This window comes from Argiope bruennichi, chromosome 1 (assembly GCF_947563725.1).
Source record: "Argiope bruennichi chromosome 1, qqArgBrue1.1, whole genome shotgun sequence".
Lineage (NCBI taxonomy): Eukaryota > Metazoa > Arthropoda > Arachnida > Araneae > Araneidae > Argiope > Argiope bruennichi.
Genome location: NC_079151.1, coordinates 68668005 through 68687865, shown reverse-complemented (window position 1 = coordinate 68687865; position 19861 = coordinate 68668005). Strand labels below are relative to the sequence as shown.

General features: G+C 29.0%; 1 protein-coding gene across 2 annotated transcripts in view; it reads right to left on the bottom strand.

The window, feature by feature from the left end:
• Window positions 1–8451: 8451 nt before the first annotated feature.
• Window positions 8452–19861, bottom strand: part of LOC129971243 (uncharacterized) — a 148023-nt gene continuing 136613 nt past the window's right edge. For both annotated transcript variants that reach the window (XM_056084846.1, XM_056084840.1), the window contains 4 exons: window positions 19427–19612; window positions 16516–16666; window positions 11054–11198; window positions 8452–8719 (listed from right to left, as the gene is read on the bottom strand). In XM_056084846.1, coding sequence (XP_055940821.1) covers window positions 8501–8719; window positions 11054–11198; window positions 16516–16666; window positions 19427–19612 — 701 coding nt within the window. In that variant the 3' untranslated portion in view covers window positions 8452–8500. The remainder of the gene's footprint in view (window positions 8720–11053; window positions 11199–16515; window positions 16667–19426; window positions 19613–19861) is intronic.

The window sequence follows — 19861 nt, the reverse complement described above, 5'->3', positions numbered from 1 at the left end:
CGTTTTCTTTTCACTTTTTCGAGAATTAACTGGAGATTTACTGATTCTTTTTTCCTAGTCTCAAAAGATATTTTTAATAATTTATGAGATTTTTGACTCCTTTTTTTTGTTAGATCTCACACAAAGATCACATATTAAGATCAGATTTCAGTCATTGTTTCCTTGATTTTAAATTAATTTCTGCCTGATTAAAGAGAACCGATATAAATAATTGCTTCCATATATTATTTGAAAATAAGGCTAATTTATTTTCATTTCTTTCATATTTGCATTTTAGAAGTTCATTATAGGAGTATTATTATGAAGCTTCTTTGATTTGTATGGATTATTGTCCTAATTAAATTTATTTTCTAGTTTTGTTTCATAATTACAGATTTTATCCAAACTTAAAATAAATGTTCAGATGTAATATAATAATATTCACACATACCAGTATATAAAAGGAACCTATCATGTGCGTCTGAAGTATCTAGACGAATTTACTGTACATATAAACTATAAAATTTGGCTATTTGGCACGTACAAACTATAAATAAAAGTTTATCGTAATGGTGACCAAACGCGTTTTGAAACCTGAATTTTAAATCAAATGTAGTATTTTTTTCAGTTAACATTTCGTGTATATTTATATGGTTTTTGTTCATAATATATTTAATATATTTATGCAGAATATATTAAAAAAACAACGATGCATCATAAGTTATAACAAACATTTGCTATTCTAATGAAATATATCAATGAGTTTCTTGAAATTATTTTCTCTAGAGAAATTAACAGATTCAGGGTTGAAAGGAAGAAATAGTCCTTCTTCTCTAGACATTATTTGAGTATCATGTATCTTTTCAATCTGGACTAGGACAAGAAACCAAATGATCATTAATGCTCCTAAAATCATGTCAGGATGTCCGTGCGGATGTATATAAATTAGTGACGGATTTCCGACTATACAAACTAAACAGTTGGCTAGAGTCGGAGATGGAGGAGGCCATAAGCAGGTCAATTAAAATATTTTCAGCTTTGTCGTCAAATAAATAAAAGATCTTGTAAAAAAATATAAACGTTTTGAATTATAAAACACTAAGATTATATAAAATATGAAAATCTAGTTACTAAAACAGTTAAGTTAAGCATATTTTTTTGATAATATATTGGAATATTTATAATAATTTTCCATTACGTATCAATTTTTAATATAATGTTTGCTTGATACTTATTATTATTTATAATTTGTTATAATGTAGCGTTTATATTCAGAAGTAAAGAGCTAATAAGTTAGCTAATAATTGCAGTTAATCTTTTAAAAGATTACATTACTTTAGTCATTTTCCTCATGATATATGTATTAAAAATAAATAAATAAAAGCATATATTTTCACGAAATTGCTGCAGCAAAATAATTAAACTAAAATAAGCCAATAAAATATTGATTAAGCTAAAAATTTTCTGAAATGTGAAACTAAACTGGTCAGTTAATAAAAGTGTGCCTCTTAATATGCAGTGCAGTGTCTCGGCTACAAAATGCCTAAATCCATCACTGGTCTAATGTACTTTAAATTTATAGAAAAGAAGCGCTCATCTTTTGAAGTGAAATGCAAATAAAAATGCCGTTGCTGGTGGCATCTGGCCATATTTCTAAATTGCGTGGTTCGATCTAATCAACCCTCGTCTTAAAAATGAGGCATTAATTAATGTGAACTTTACCAACAATTTTTATTAAGTATAATATAATAAAAATAATTCTCTTACCTTAGCATTAAGCTGCGATTCTTATAAAATATCTTTCAAGTTAGAAGAATTTGAGAAAAGGTTGCGTATGAAGAGAGATAATTGGTAATGAAACACTTTTGTTGTTTGCATGTGTAATTATTTTTGTATGCACAATTTTAATGTGATTTTGGTGCGTGTTTCCTTAAAGAAAAAGTTAAATATTTTTATTTAATATTAAAAATCTATTATTTTTAAGCTTTAACCTGGGAAAAGGGAGATATCGAACAAGAATTTCAATTCAGAGTAGTAAATTAAAAATTGATACTCTTCCGGGACATACAAAATGTTGAACATTTACCATTTTCAACAATGGCAACATGAGCTTTAGTACGTTATTTATTGATAAGCAAAAGAATTATGATTTGTAATTAGGATTATTCAATGAAATAAGTTTATTATGTCCTGTGCGTGGTTAAAAATAAGAAGGAAAACTTTTCAAAATTATCGTTTGAAATAATTACTCCCTTAAAAGTAATAAAGTAGAAAAAGTGAAACATTTTATTCAAAATATTAATAATTAATCAACAGCAAAGGCAAGTATACTGAACATTAAAATAATATAACTTTTGTAGCTTATTATTATATCTGTTATTTTCTACCTTTAGCTAAATCTTATTATTTGATCTTTTAAATAAAATCGTTTGAACTAACCGAGTGAGTCATATTCAATACATTGGACAAGAATCTTGCAGCTGCATCTACCAGAAAGACTAAACATTCTGATTAAAAATACCACAGACGTCAATCATTTAGAACGTTGTTTTCCATACCATTTCCTCTATTAAAACTCATTCTCACAGTTTATAAAACTATTTGACATGGAAGAGAAAAACAAAAATGGAAAAGAAATTTTGCGCCACTGGGATATGTATGAAAGTGCGCTTTTTCATTTCATCTGTGGAGAGGCTTATATGGAATGCAAAAACAAAGAGAGGGGGATAATTCAAAACATTTAAAAATCGTTTGCACAGGCTAAGGTGTGGCTTCAATGATCACATGTTCAAAGATCTCTTTTTTTGTATTTATTCATTGTTTCAATTCACATGCTTCTTTCTGAAGGGCAGATGTTTCGTTCTGAGCATCAAACTACCAAACGATTTTTTGTCAGATTTGGAAGAGAAGTCGTCGTCATAGCATGATTATGCCAGCAGATTGTTCCAGAATGTTGCTTAAAAATAAATACCAATTTGTCTTGGAAAATGAGCAACGGAAATATGGACGGAATATTACCTCCTAAAATAGAAGTGAATTCTTATCTAAGAGGAGGTGCGAGACTTTCATCAGACAGTTGACGCCAAATATTATAAAGGCGATTTGTTGAGTGTGAGTCTCATTGGTATGCAACTATTTCAGTAGAATTTTGTATTGAAAAATGTTAAGTATGATTATAACATTGAATTTGACTGATTTTGAATCTGAAATCGATGAAAAGACTGATGAGTTTCAAAGAGGTAAGATTTTTAATTTATTAATTTTAAACTATCATTTAGTAATATTATCTAAGTGGTTGGAGTTAAATTTTGAAGTTAAAAATGATAATTCGAATATGAGTTTGTTATAGGTTATTTCATCATTTTATTCATATATTCGAATTTTATATAAATATCGACATAAAGCCTTGTTATTTTAAGGATGGTGTTGTTTAAAGAATTAAACAATAAATAAGTCGTGATAAACCAACAAATAAATTTAGGATCAAATATCAGGTTAATAAATAAAATAAATGTAAAAATGAAATGAAAAAAATATCAATACAGTTAAGGAAAATTATCTTGTTGAAAAATGGAATTATATATATGTAATGATATTTTAATTCTAATTTCAATTTAATTAATTTTCAAGATTTTATCTTAATTTAGCCCATAGTAACTTCATTTTAAAATGTTCTCTTATTTCGTGATCCAATTCCACTGTCTCTACTTAATTAATCCAAGAGAAGCTTTGTTAAATTGTTGAATCAGCTAAAATCTAACTTTCCCACACTGCGCGTGAAGAGATAAAATACCACTGATCAGGCAGATTCTTTTTTAAAATCTCCCTGTGTTTCCCCTACCTTCTCTGCGCATGTAATGAAAATCCCTATTGAAATCTCATAATACATTAGCACTGTGAAGAAATATTTTCCCTATCAAAATCATAGGTTATATAAGACCAGGGATAAAATGTCCAAGAGCTTTTCCCTCATTCCTTTTCTTGTTTGTTTGTTTCTTATGGCACTTGCCACTGACAAGCCCGCTGTTACGAACACAGCGATTTAAGCCTGAGGGGGAAAGTCTCTTATTTTTTATAGCAGCGCCAACTAGGGCCAAGAGTACGACTTTGCCATTCACGCATCATTCATTCGCTTGCACAACCCCTTTTTAAAGGAGGGCACATTCACACATCTCACAGATAGAACAACAGAAGAACAACCATGCCCAAACCGGGACTCGAACCCGGGACGCCCAGATCAAGGGGAAGACGCGCTACCCCTATGCCAGGACGCCGGCATTCCTTTTCTGTTTCGCTCTGTGTACTCATCGCTTGTACATATGCTTGCTTCTTCAAAATGAAATAAAACGACGTCACGAAATTAAAAGTATTTTCACTGTCTTCAAACTGCATCATGCTTCACAACAAATAATGTTATATATATATATATATATATATATATATATATATATATATATATATATATATATATATATATATATATATATATATATATATATATATATATATATATATATATATATAATTTAATAAATATAAACTTTTCCCTCCATCTACGTAGTGGTGTATTTCCGACTCGAAAACTAAGCAGCTACTTATGGTAATAAAGCTGAGGGAAGCCTCAAGAGATCAATTAAAAGATAACATTATCCTAGTTGCAAGGTAAATAAATTTATAAACATTGCAAACACTATAAATTAAGAACACCAGAAATGTAATTTGTGTTTATATTGTATGTGTGAATTATGAAAACTATTTATAAAATATATTAGGCTTATTTTGAAAAGTCAATTTTTCATTTAACTGGTTGCATTTTATTCCACTTATATCAGTTGCTACACGATAATAATTTTTTAAAAGTTCTACGAAACAATTATATATTTTTAAAATAAAATTTGCTAAAATTTTTCACAATAATTAAATACTTTTATTTGTAAGTAAGCATATCATTCATTAATAAATGTAGTTTATTTTAAAAATATTTTATTACTTAATGGTTTTTTTATAATTAATACATTAAGGAACTGACAATTTCATAAATTTAATAAAATAAAAAATTAAATAAATCATGAACATGTTGATTTAGTTAAAAATTTATTGAAATGTAATTGAAAAAGATTTCCGAATAATGCGTATTGCTTGGTACCGAAAATGCTTAAATTCACTACTAAAACTAATATGAAAATAAAGCATATAACTAATTTATGAATATCGGCATGCATATAAACATAATAGTTAAAAAAATGCAACGACTTGGATAAATGAAATTTACACAGTTTAGTATCTAAATTGTAAATCCTTATTAAATTTTTCTGAGAGTCTGCCCTTTGAAAATTTTGGATCACACTTTGAAAAAAAGTATTAATTTTTGATGCTACTATTTTGTTTCAAATATTACTTTATTAAGACATTGTAGTTTTGAGTTATCCCATTTGCATGTATGTGAAAACATAGGTTGATTGACTATAACACCCCTTTGCGAAAATTGGTACAAAATTTGATAAAATCTACATTTTAGATGCTTAAACTGCATACTAAATTTCGTATATTACGTTTTTTAAACTATCCCTTTATATGCAAGTCGAAAGAAAGGTTCGACAGACGATTAGACGATTTGCCATTAATTTTTGACAGAATAGTAAAAAAACACGCCCACCCATAACTTAAATTCTTTTTAATATTTATAATCTTTTTTATATTTATAAAGCAACATTTTTTATAATTGCAAAGAAACAGAATGTAAAATGTATCAAAACATAGTTGATTAGTAATATTTTTAAAATAAGGTTCCAACATTTAAATGATGCTTGATTTTAATTTAAATAAACACGGATACACGGTCTTTGTAAATTCAATACAATTGCAAAATAAAATGACTTAGGAAAACCTGTACCCTCAAGTTGCGAATCCATTGGTCCAATTGTCTACTTTACTTTAATAATCTGGCTCCAACAACGTGTCAAAATCGGACAGCTGCAAATCGTAAAAAAAAAAAAAAAAGATTTAGTTTGCATAGGTAAAAACATTTCTTAATTTATCCCTTTAATAAGCTATACTGTTAATGAAGGCTTCTGTAAACACTTATTTCTTATTTCCAGCAACCATTAGAATTATGTCATATTAACAATAGCCTGGAATTTATTCCTCCTATATTTCTTTTTATCAATTCTATTTGGAACCATTTTAAACTGAATTCTTTTTACTGAAAATAATCACGTTACGTTTTCTTTCGTGAGGTGGTAGACTTCTGAAAAAAATCTATTAAATTTACAGTCCTTAGAAAGACAGAGTCTCGCTTCCGGTAATAGACTTGTTTCGTAGAGTGTTTGTTACTATCTATCTTTATTTTTGAAACACAATAAATATTTTTATAGACAGTTGTGTCTTGTTATCTTAGAACTGTTGTCTTATAAATGTGCCTTATTATCCTGTTCATAGCTTTTTTTTTAACAATAAGTATTTCAGTTGAGGAAATGTTTAAATTCTCTTGAGTGCGAAGACTTATTGTTCAGTTTTATTATATTATACTTTTTCGAGAGTTTCTTGTCAATTTAAAATCCTTTTATAAAATTTCTTAAGTAATTGGAAACTTTTTTGGGAGGTTTTCAGAAAATTGGTAGATATGTGTTTTCAAATGTATGGTTATGTTTTTACTTTCTCGTATACATAGTATAGGGAAAGTATAGAATAGTCAAAAATTCGAACTAAAAATTCTGGTGAGAATCACCACGTTTTTGACCTCAATGAGTTCGAAAAACACATTTTGGGAAGATGTTCGTCCTCCGTCTGTCTGTGACAAATATAATTTAGAGCTAGATGGATGAAATTTGGTATATGGTCTTTATACAAAAACTACGAATTTGATAGAAATTCGCAAATTTCTATCTGCGAATTTCTATCGAATTCTGTCTGCCTGCCAGTTCGAATATAGCTACAGAACGAAGAAAACTAGATAGAAAAATTTGATACACAGAATTAATATCTCTAGTCTAGACGCCTATCAAATTTTGAGCTAACTCCGCCTACGGATTGACTGTTTGTCGGTCTGTATTTTCGTAATCATATAAGCGTGATAACTCAAAATCGCAATGACTTAAATATATCAAATTTAGTACGGGATTTTGTGACTACAAGTGCAGTTTAGTGTCAAATTTTTATTTCAATCTGTTTGGGAACAACGCATCTAAAACACAATTTCGAATTTTGGATACTAGTGACCGCATGCAGGGATTAATAGCTCAAATAACTCGCCAAGGATGACACGATAGATTCAGTAAAAGTACTAAATTCATGCCAAGGCTGATATTTCGTAACTATTGTACGCCAATGCTATTCAAAGCTTTCTCTGGGATAATACATTTATTAGAATGTTTGCGGGAAAGCTACGGGAAGACTACTCCCCCTGGGTTTTGTTAACATGTCTGAAGTCAAGATAATAAAAATGGCATTCAAATAAAAGAAATATATAAAACCGATTTTGAAACAGTTATTTAAATGGTCTTAGAATTCAAATATACTGTTCGTAAAATAAGTGCGATAAATTAAAACATGCAATCAATAATATTAGTAATTATCGTTATTTTGATGTATGAGGTGCTGTATTAATTTCATTGATTGTGGCTACTTACGCGTCGCGTAATAATTTTTTTTTAATTCTATGATTGATATTTTTCTTGTTATTTTTCGGCGCCTAAAAATTTGACAGTATGATCGTACTTTCGCCAATTTGTTGTAATATTGTTGCCAAAAAAATAGAATTAAAATAATACACATTCCAGTCCGGAACATCGTAATGTTTATTTCATTCGTCTGTCTTTATTTTGTTAATAGAATTAACTCTTATTGAGAGAGTAGTAATTATATGAACTCAAAAGAAGGTTTTAAACATCATCGCTAGTGTAGAAACGCTGTTATTAGAACAGTGAAAGAGATTGTAACAAAATACAATAAAAATATTTTGAGAAAGAGTGCCAGAAAATAAAAATTGACATTAAGAAGCGTTTTTTTTTTATTTTAAAGAAGAGTAAAAATAATTTTTGTGTATTGATATGTTCTGAAGTAAACGTAGAAAAATGTCGAATTTCGGTTAATTTTTAATTATAATTTATATTAATTATATTTTTAATAATCAATAATTAAAAAATAATTAAACGCACATTGCATTTTAAGAATATCGTAATTTACAGATAAAAATATCAAACATTAAATATGTTAAAACTTTTGGAAGATACTGTACAATAATTTTCTAAGCCAGGAAATTTTTTTAACTTCTTATTTAATTTTCAAAGACAATAGTAATGAATTATTGTCATTCTTTTTTTTGTTGTTTTTGATCTTTTGATTTACAGCAAAGGAAGAAAAAAATACAATTTATATGAAAACAGTAAAAATATATTTTTTATTGATATAAAAAAAAACGAACATTATATTCATACGTACACAAAAAAATGAATTATTTTAATTTTTGCATACTTTGAAGTGTACGAAACAAAATGTACAGGGCTATATGGCATTATAAATTTCAGTCGCTGTGGTCAGATGATGAGGATGACCTTCCTGATGACAGATCAGTGGAAGTTTGATCTTCATCATTTGACTCGAGATTCATGATGTTGTTGACGACTCTTGCGTGAACTCGATAAAATTCATCTGTTTTCGGGTCAGACCTTTTGGTGAAGTGTTGCCGTTGAAGTTCTTCAATCCAAGCAGGTTGCACATGCGCAGTTCCTTCCCGTTCGTGCTATAAAATTGATTGTATAAAAAGAAAAATTATTTACTAAATAAATTTTGACAACGTGAATATACCTCATTACAAGTTTAATCTCAATGAGAAAAGCATTATTCATAAAAAAACATTCATTTTTTTTTCTAGAACAAATTTACTGTTTGAGTGACTGAATTGAAAATTTGAATAAAAGAAAGTATTAAAAGAGTGACCTATTTTATAAGTTTGCGTATATTGAAGCAATTCATAAATCTTTTTTCCTGTATATCTCCGGTTATTTTCAACCGACCCATATAAAATTTTGCATCTGTAGATTTTTTTTTTGTTAAGCAGAATTGGTTAAAAGATGAAAAACCAGGGGTTATGATTAGAAAATTTGAAGACTGTTCAAAAATAAATATGTTGATGTTAATAGGGTAATAACAAATGATATATTTTTAAAGAAGACAATCCTCCAAATTGAATGAAATTTTTACCTTGAATTTAATTTTTATAAATTATTAAAGTAACAATGGTTGGATGTATCTGGATGCCTCTTTTGATAGACTGAACTAATTTTTGGTAACTCTTAAGTCAAATGATCTGCTATGTAGATTACTTATACACGCACGCATGTACGACACACACACGCACACACACAATTCTACCAGCGTTACCAGTTTTGTAAGTCAGGATTTTTACTCTGATTTCAATAATATTTAAAATTTTCTTTTTTAATTATAGCCTTAATAATCAATGTAATTTTTTACTAAACATTGGATGCATCATAATGCATTGTAAATCATTGGAAATAACGAATTTACTCTTAAAAAGTTCTCTTTTATCAAATTTTCTCTGCATTTGGTTTTTAAATTTAAAATGTAAATAATGCACATTAAAATGATTTGTTATTGTTATATGCACGTTTATAAAGTTCTGGGAGCGGCATTATTATTTTAGTGTTGTATATATCATAGAGATAGCCATTATATAAAGAGATAGCCATATATCAAGTCACAAACAATATTTTCGAAGTTGTGGATCTTTTTACAAAGTACTGTAAAAAATCGAATTTCCTTACATCATAACAATTCAAATTAAGATACAGTGATTAATCTAATTGTATCGCAATAATTACCACTAAATATCTAATTTCAAAAAGACGAATTTATCATATTCTAACCAGAATTGATCGCAATTATGTTATTTAGAGCGTATTCCAAAATACATATTTTGAAATGTATCTATTTCCGCGAAATATTAAGGAAAAATTCTGATGGCTTTCCCCCCCAAAAATTGATAATAGCATTACAAGTAATCTGATAAATGGCAATTTATTTCTTTGATAATAAGTTATTATTTATTTATAAATACCATTAAAATCATAATTTATTAAAATGCATAAATGGTAATTTTATTTCATTAAGACTATCTTATTAACCATTGGTTTAACTTATTAATTAGAGTGTGTATTCAATAAGATATTTAAGTGATCGAAACTCTCATTTAATTAATATTTTTAATTTGAGGGCAATTTCCTTAATCTATTTTAAAATGAAAATCTATAAAATGAGAGTTGAGATTCTCGATTGCATAATTGTGACTACCTATCTAATGATCAGACTGTTTTCCGTATATTAAGAAAATGGCTGTGGTTAAAGATATAATGAGCGGAAAGATTGCATTCCATTAATTACTGAATATATCCAGTCGTTTGATTATCCTGTTTATTATTGATTTTTATCCTATTAATTATCTTTTGCTTGAATTTATTGAGTAGAAGATTTTGTTCTATGAACACTGTAATTATGACTAAATATTTGTTTTAAGTGATGCGTTAGATTTTAGAAGATATTAACCTTTTCGCCGTCCGCTTCTGTCCGCAGTAATTTCTTTTTTTCCTTTGTATTTCGCCGCATTAGAACAAACAAAAATAAAAACTCAAACAAGTAAACATATATAAAGCGTTTTAAACATTTAAAAGTTTTGAAATATAGAAGAACGCTTAAAGCGCGTTACGGCCGCCTGCAGAAGTTTCACTTGAACGTGCTAGACGCATTACGGACGCCGAAGAGTTTAATTTAAATTTTTATCAATTTCTACGTAATAAAAACATATATATTGTGACTTATTCAACTCTTACATCATAAAGCCAAAGCTCGTCCTTTGAAACCTAAAAAAAACATCAGAACAAAAAACGAAAGATCTAATTCTTAGAAAAAAAAATGGGATGCCATTATAAATAATTTCTTTAAACTTAAAAAGCGAACTGCAAAATATATCCTTTTCTTATTCAAAGAGTAGAGAATTTATATTTTTATTTCCTTTCTTGCTTTCCTCTTAAAAGATCAAGGTTTCTTTTTTCTTTACCATTTCGATTTTCCGTGCCTGTTGCTCGAGTACTTTTTCCAGTGACGACCGCCTCGAGGCTGCCAGGTCTCTTTTGATCTTGCTCTCGGTGTACTTCTCCAGAGCCACCTGCAGCTCGGTCCTCTGGTTGCCTTTTTGCTTACCGCTGCAAAAGATAACGGGTTAAGTAGTTTATTCGAGAACATGAGACACGGCAATGAGCGTCACCAAAATCGATACGAAAATTTCTATTTTTGGAAACGAATGCAATTTGTCTCGTCCGTGAGGTTGCTGTTTATTGGACATCTCATCCTTAATTGTTTATATAATTAGTGAAAAAATTCTGGGTATTTGGCTTATATGGAATTTATAGAATATATATAAGTTTAAATGGATGTCATTTATTTAAATAAAGATCAGTTACTTTTTATTAACCAGATCAAAAATAAATATTAAGTTTAAATGAAATAAAAAAAAAAAAGGAACAAAAAGGAAAGAAATGATGAATCCAGCCTGAAGACTTTTTTAAAGGTCACCCTCAGACAGGAATTCATACCAGAGATTTTTCTGTGAGCGGTCTGACTTTTGTCCAAAATATTGACTCCTAGTGACTCGAAAAATCCAAAGAAATTGAGGTCTTGGAGATAAAATTAGTGCCACAAAATTAAAGACAATAAATTACAAAATATTATTTAAAAAATTTCTAAATCTAAGCAAGACCATAGCAAAATTGAATAAAACCAAACTGCAAAACGACCATTTAATCATAAAACCAAAAATACCATTTAAATATGAAAGCAAAACACATACCAATTGTAAAAAAAAAAAAAAAAAAAAAAAAACTTAGTGAAGGAATAAAAAACTATCAGTGTAGAGGCACCATATTATATTTAATTTAATTTTCCCGCCTTTAAAGCTGTATACGCCTACCACGCTTGGTGAAAGTGCCTCGTCCAAGTTGCTTTTTGTAATAATATCTCTATTTAAATATTCGTCATATATAAAAGTACAGACGTCTATTCATTTTTTATGAGGTAGACTAGTGTACAGATTTTCAAAATTATAAGTATTAAGTTTATTAATATTGTTATCTTCTAGAAAATCCAAAACTTCTTTGTTACTATTGATTATAAAGTTATCCTCATCTATAATTTCATTCACGATAAATTACAAGTATTTAAAGAAATGTTTTCCCGTATTGTAATTATAACTGCCAGTGCTACAAGTTACGAATCTAAATTTTAATGTTTTTTTTTTTGTTTTGGGAACAAATAAAAATAGTTTAAGGAGAAAGTCTTAATCTTAGTTTTTTTAGAGAAAGCTAGTACTCTTATCTAATTCCTTTTTTCCGGTACTATTTATAATGTATGTTGAATTAGAGTTATATTCATTAGTTAAAAGTTCTTTATAATAATATTTACAAATTAAACAAAAATTATTTGCTGATTTATCTACTAATGTAATAATAAATATTGGATTCCTAAAAGATAACAATATTAATATACTTAATACTTATGATTTTGAAAATTTGTACACTAACCTATCTTATGAAAAATTAATACATGTCTGTACTTTTATATATGACGAATATTTAAACAGAGATATTATTACAAAAATTTAATATTAAAGAAAATTACATTTTTAACGGAATTAATTTTTATAAAGGGATTTCCAGTGATAACAACTTTCTCAAGTGCTTTAGCCAATATTTTCCTACATTATTATGAGAAAAAATAATTAAATAAACGGTTGGATATATATTAATGACCTACTTTTGTTAAACTTAGATAATACCAATATTGATTTTTACCCAAAAGATTTAATTTTAACTGAAACGAAGGAAAATCAACTTAAAGCTACCTATCTAGATTTAAAAATAGAAATTTCTAATGGATAACTAGTAGGCATTTGCGATAAAAGGGAGGAATTTAACTTTAAAGTAATTAAATTTAGTAATTACGATTCTAATTTAAGCTCTAAAGTTTTGAAAAATTTGATTTTTTCGCAATTTAACAGGATTAAAAAAAATTGTAATAGCAAAATTTGTTATATTGAAGCAACAAACAATGTAATTAAAATTTAAACAACTAATAATTTTCCAAAAACTTTTGCGATAGAGGAGTTTTAACAAGAGAGGTTTATCTTTTTTTAAAATTTATTACATTTTTTTCGCAATAAAGATAAGCTTTCTAGTTTTTCACTTTAATTTAACTCAATAGATGGCGCTGAGATCCTCCAATTATTTCTTATGATGACAAGGTATTCTGGTGAATCGTGATATAGGCGTATGCAGCTTTAAACGCGGGAAAATTAAATGTAATTAAACGTGGTGCTCTACACTGATAGTTTTTATTCCTTCACTACGTTTTTTGGAGTTTTACTTTCAACTGGTAGGTGCTTTGCTTTCATATATTTTATGATTAAATGGTCTTTTTGTAGTTTGATTTTATTCAAATTTGCTATGTATAGTCTTGCTTGGATTTAGATATTTTGAAATAATATTTTGCTTGCTATTAGGCAGTTTATTGTTTTTAATTTTGTGACACTAATTTTAACTCCAAAACCTCAATTTCTTTGGATTTTGGGGTCCCGAGGAGTCAATAATTTGGTCGAAAGTCAGACCCCATCACAGAAAAAATCCCTGTCTGAGGGTGACCCTTGAAAAAGTCTTAAGACCGGATTTATCATTTATTTCTTTTTGGTTCCTTTTTTGCATTTAAGCCTAATATTTATTTCTTATTTGGTTAAGTTCATTTGTGTTTTAGTTGTAGCATCATTAGAATTCTCTAAATACAATGCATATTTTATTAGTTTGGTTCAGAAAATGTTTATTTTTAATTAAATTTAATAATTATTGCTTTTTTCATTGATAGTTTTTTACTTTCTATTAGTTACTTCTAAAAGAGAATCAGTGACTTTTAACTTAATACTTATTGCGGTAAACGCATTTTTAAAAAAAATCTATATACAAGGGTTTAATCTAATCGTAGTCACACGGCTAATCTGTAAACAATCTATATAAATCAGCTGCTGAAGAAATTACGAATTATATTTTTTAAAGTTTCTTTTTCCTGTATTTCTTATTTAATGCAATATTCTTGTCACACTAATATTTTAAGTGAAAAAAAAAAGCTTTATTAATCTGCGACTAAACCCCACTAAGTTATGAAAATCAAATATCACAATTTTAGACGAGTTTTTAAAATCATTTTACTGGTAGTTTCGAGAAAAACCTGCCTATGAATTCTTAATGCTTCCTCGAAGTGGTAATTGCTTTGCTTCCAGTAATAAATTTTGAAGCTACATAATTCAGTCAGTTTTTGTCTTAGAAGAGTAGAACTTGTTTTTTGAGTAGAATGTTAGTATGGTGGGAATATTTTACTAAATATATTTTACAAAAAACGGGCATTCGATAAATTTAAAATCACGATTTTTTCCCCTTCGTTTATTGAAAAAAATATAAAACACAGTTCTTTGCATCATTAAAAAATTTTTTTTTCGCGTGAGAATATGTATTTATTTCTAAAGGGTTAGAAATTAACTGTTAGATTAAAGTTTGAATAGCCAGTATAATTACCCAAATAGCATTTAGTATTTTGTCCTGTTTGCGCAATTTTAAGGGATATCTCACTTCTTCATTTGAAATGTTTAAAATTACTTTATATAAATACTAATTTCATATATAAATTAAAATACAACAATTATTTATCATATTTTTATTGTCTTCTCTTGATTGCGCACTCTGTCTGTTTTAAGGAAATTGATTGGCTTGAAGTTTATTCTTGTTTTTATGAGAACTAAAGTTTTTTTAATTTTAATTATTGTCTTCCTTTCTTCCTGAATTTTTAAATATGTTACAAGCAACTATGTTGCATTCTGCACAAACTTTAAACACTGTTAAACAAAATATATCCGTTAGACTCTGTACTCATGTTGCGCTATTATCAGGACATGTACAATTTGATACTTTTCCGATTAAGCAGGCATGTCGTTGAATGGAGTTCTAAGAAATCCACTCTCATAATGGTTCGAATTATTTGGAGACCATGAGGCTGAGTTACAATGAGGACTCCTCCATTACAGTTGCAGAGCTGCAGCACTTCCTGATATTATTTTTCAAAACTGTATTTTGATTTTTTTAAAAAATCGAATTTGCTTGCTTTTTCACTTTGTGAGTTGAATGTTTGTTTCCTTTTTCACTTTGAGCATTCGATACAGGAAAGTGGGAAAAAGGTAATAAAAATAAGAAAATTAGATAGCAAATGAAGCAACAAGCAAGATAATAGAAGGTCAGGTATGTTAGCGAGCAATCTGTGAAGGCTCTGCTCACGTAACAGACTGATCGATTTGGAGGCCAAATAGGACCCTTTCCCCCATTGAATTTAGAAGTACCATCGTCGAATGGAAAACTGATTTCTCCTTTTTCAACTCCATCCTAAATTCGTTTTTGTTCTCTTAATTTTCTTCCTTTCCCCTATTGGTCGTTTATGAAATTTGTTTTTGATTCTTACTATCTGGACAGAAACACATTGGATATTTTTTCTTCCAATAGTTCATTCTTAGAAAAACAGTACGTGGATAATTTTTTAAAAGGTTGTTTAGTTGAAATTTTTAAAAAAGAATATATCAAATGTTATTAATTATTAAACATGAAAAAACAATGAAAGTTGCAGATCATGCAATGTGCATCTTATTTGATAATCTATTTTTGAACTAGTTGATCGGATTAAAATGGTAGTGAATGTGTGTTTCTGTGCATGGAGGCTCCGATATTTTTATTTGTTGAATCTTCACCTCAATATTCATATAATTTTCTATTAACGAAACTACTAGATTTTTTCAAAATCATGTATTGGTTATTTAATACCTTTTTGAAATACAGCAAATTTTAGATCTGGCATTAAAATTGAAAATCTTAGTTTTAAGAAATTGCAATCTCTTAACCTCCAGCTGCTTATCCCGCGATTTCCGTAGGTTGACAATCAGTCCATTTTCTATTGCATCCCGCGTTTTTCGCAATTTAGAACATATATTGTTTATTCATATATTCGAACAAATATTGTTTATTTTTACGATTGCAGATTTTTATTATATCATATCGTGTAACATATAGTATCAGTTCATTTTGTTTGAAAAATATTTGAACTTATTTGCAAACATCGCATCTAAATAGGGATTTTGAAAAAATTAAGCTGTCAGAGGGTTAATATACCTTTTGTAGCACTGTCAGTTTCTGAGCTGATGATTTGACACTGATCAGGTGTAACCCCCCCCCCCCTCCCCCAGATCTTGCCTTGGAGGTATGAATTGGCCTTTTCCCACATGTACTTGCGTATTTATAAAAACCGTTACGGATTCCGAGTTAGGAAGTATATGGTAGCGTAGCTGTGGAAGATTAAAGTCAATCTGTCTAAAGTGTAAGACTGAAGCCAATCTGTGTATTGGCAAATTTATTCATAAATGATGAATTGAATTTCACTTACTATTTTTGATTGAATTTAAGCTCCTTGTGTAATTTCTGCCTCTCCGTTGACTCCAGGTAGGGATTTGCCGGCTTTTTTGGTTTGATTAGTTCCTCGTCTGAAAACTGGATCTTTTTAGGGCGGGGAGTCTCGTTTCTGTTATTATATTCACCTGAAAGAAACAAAATAAATGCAGCGTAAAAAGAATAAAAATATATATGTAACAAATTTAAACTCGTATGCAAGCATGAGTTTTGATTGATACGTAATTTAAATGCACAGCGATTTGATAATTGAGTCATTTATAAGTAAAGTTAAAACTAAGGATGAATGGTGACAGTACATATAATTTCTCTCTGTAAATTATCTATAAATAGTTATCAAAATTATTCTGTTGCTCCATTTCTATATTTCCAGATTAGTGGGCTCCTTGTTCAAAACACGATTCTGCCAAAGCTTATCCGTAGTGCATGCTAAATGAAATATTAAACTATTTTTCTCGACTGATGTGGTGCAGAAGTTTAGGAAGAAGGATTTTAATTGAAGTATCGTCCTTGTCTCAGAATTGTGAGAATTGTCCGAACATAGACCTCCATTACTTTTTTTTGGAATGTTAAAAGACAACGTTCCGAATGTTAGGTTCCGAAGAAATATGCAGCGACGAGGTACTGGAGACGGTAGAAAAAGAAGGCATGCAATCCACATTATTATCTTTTAATGAAAATGTGGATTGCATGCCTTCATGACATGACAAAATGTATACTTACAGAGGTAATTACATCGAAGAAAATTTCAAGTAAATATATTTGTGTCCATTCCCTTCTTAATAAGATAAGGTACAAGAACTGCATGAGTGTAGTATATCAATTTTATTTTGTTAACAGACTTATAAAATTCCTTGTATATCACCTCTTTTTTTCTGTACAGTATTAACCCTCGGTTTTAACTACCTTTTTTATTTTCCATATAATTAACTAATATGTTTGACTCTTCAGGCTACCATTTGGTTTAAAATTTCAGTATGCCTCTTCCTTGAATTTGTTCTTGATTGATTCGCTACGGTTTTTTTAATAAATATCATCGATGTATCTATTCATAGCAATAAATGTGATAAAAAATATCCGAAATAATATTTTCACAGAAGGAAAAAAATTATTTGGGTAGGATTCAAGGAACCTCAATTCTTATTTTATCAGCTTGTTGCACTTCTGCTCTAAAATGTGTGCCTTATTTCTCTTTGGAATACATTCTTTGAGAAGAAATGGAAAATATTGACAGTAGAAGAAAAATCCAGAAATGGTTACGGAAGAGTTTTGCGTTTTTCCTAACCATCTCTTTTTTTAAGTTAAAAAAAAAAAGAAGCGAAGCAGTTACTGAATGCAAAATGTTGATGTATCTTTCAGTTGGATATCCGAATAGCTGGCCTTTAGATTCATGAATCTTTTTGAAAGCTTTTAGAGAAATTTGTTTCATTTATATACTCTGTACAGGTTTAATATTTTCAGCACAAGTATTGCATACATATTGGATGCAATTCCGCACAGAGGTTTTAACGGATAAAGAATCGTAAATTCATTTCTGACATTGACAAAAACATTGGTTTCAATAATTATCTTTAAAAGGAAGAGAATGTTTGAAAAATTCAATAATTTAAATTGCATATGTTTTTTTTAAAGAAATACATTGAATTCAGTTAAACATATAAGCAGTAAACCAATTCAATTCTAAGTAAAACTTGTAACATGGTTTGAAAATATATTTTACCATATATTAGGTACTATATACTAGACTATACTATATCAAATATTCGAGCCTTGGGCTGTTTAAATTTGTAGGTTAAATGTATTTACATGTACAAGGCATCAAAGAGGATGTGTATTCTCGTCATCTGACCTCGACTCAAAATGGCTACTTTCGGTCTGTAACTCATACAAAATTATAATCTAATAAATATACAAAGATGAAAAGCAAGTTATATTAATAACAAAATAAATAAAAAAAGAGCGAAGCCGTTTTTAGCATGCTATTTTTTACATTAACTTGATTCTCCGACTTCTGACTCGTATCTGTTGCCTTTGCATTTTATGGCTTTTACGACAAGCCATAGAATATTCGAGAACAAGCATCGGAATCCCAATGAAGATATCGCTATGATTCTCGAATATTCAGGATCCTTCACTTTTATTGCCAAAGACACTAAAAAGATCGTCATGTTTGCCGCCGGGGCTGGGGGTGATTAATCTGACATCCATTCTGTGCAGCCATTATAATATCTGTAAAAATTACTTCCTTATCATGAAGCCAACTGCGTAGGGAAGCAATATTACGAACGTGTGACAATATATTTTGTTCAATCGCATCCAATTTCTACAGCCTTAATAATAAAAATTGAAAATTATTGAAATACGTATATGCCAGGAAGGTACATTAAAACCAAATGTATAACAATATATATATATATAATAATAAAAAAATTCAAAAATGAAATAAATTTTGCCTTATATGTATTATTGAAAATTTGAAATGATTTGCGTCAAATTGGTCCAATTTTGATTTGATATATTAACTTCTCGTTTCGATGCTACTTTGGGACTATCATTATTTTGAATCATAGGCAGATAACAAAGATGTCACCGGTTCTATATCTCAACAATGTGAAGATATATAGCAAACAATTATGGTTTGACCAGCTGTAAAGCTACATAAGGGGTGAAGTGTTGGTAAAACCGAGTCTCGGTTCCACCTATTCAAGAAACTAAGAATTTAAGATGATTGGTTTAGTTTGAGAAAAAATTAAAATCTGTTTAACTATTTAACTCATGCCAGCTTATTAACAGTATAATGTGCATGGTGGATAAGCTTCATATCATAATGCATGGGGGATAAGCATTATGATTTTATCCAGTTGAAAATTCTAGAAATCCCATCTTACCAATATTAGCGACGGGCGGCATTCGTCGTCTTCTGTTGTCATCTTCATTCTCGTTCTTCACTTGCAGATCTCTGAGACGATCGCTAGCATCTTCGGAACGATCGTCGGATCCAGCCTCGCTTTTTCCTGCTTCGGATTCTGTATCGCTGTAATCGGGCTCGGGAATCATTTCCGGATAGAAATAATCTACCAAAATGAAAAAGAAAAATATTATTGAATCGGGAAAGAAGAATACACTTGGTGAGTACATTATTTTAGAATCTAACCAGTAAAAGTAAAAATTCCGTTCGATGTGAAAATGTTCAATTTTCGAAATAGAAGAATTGAATTCAGCATTTTGTTTATTTTAGAATGCTGTAATTTACAATCCACAGATAAATTTCGAAGAGAACCAGGCCTCGATTAAAATTATTGCATATTTGACAGACAATATAT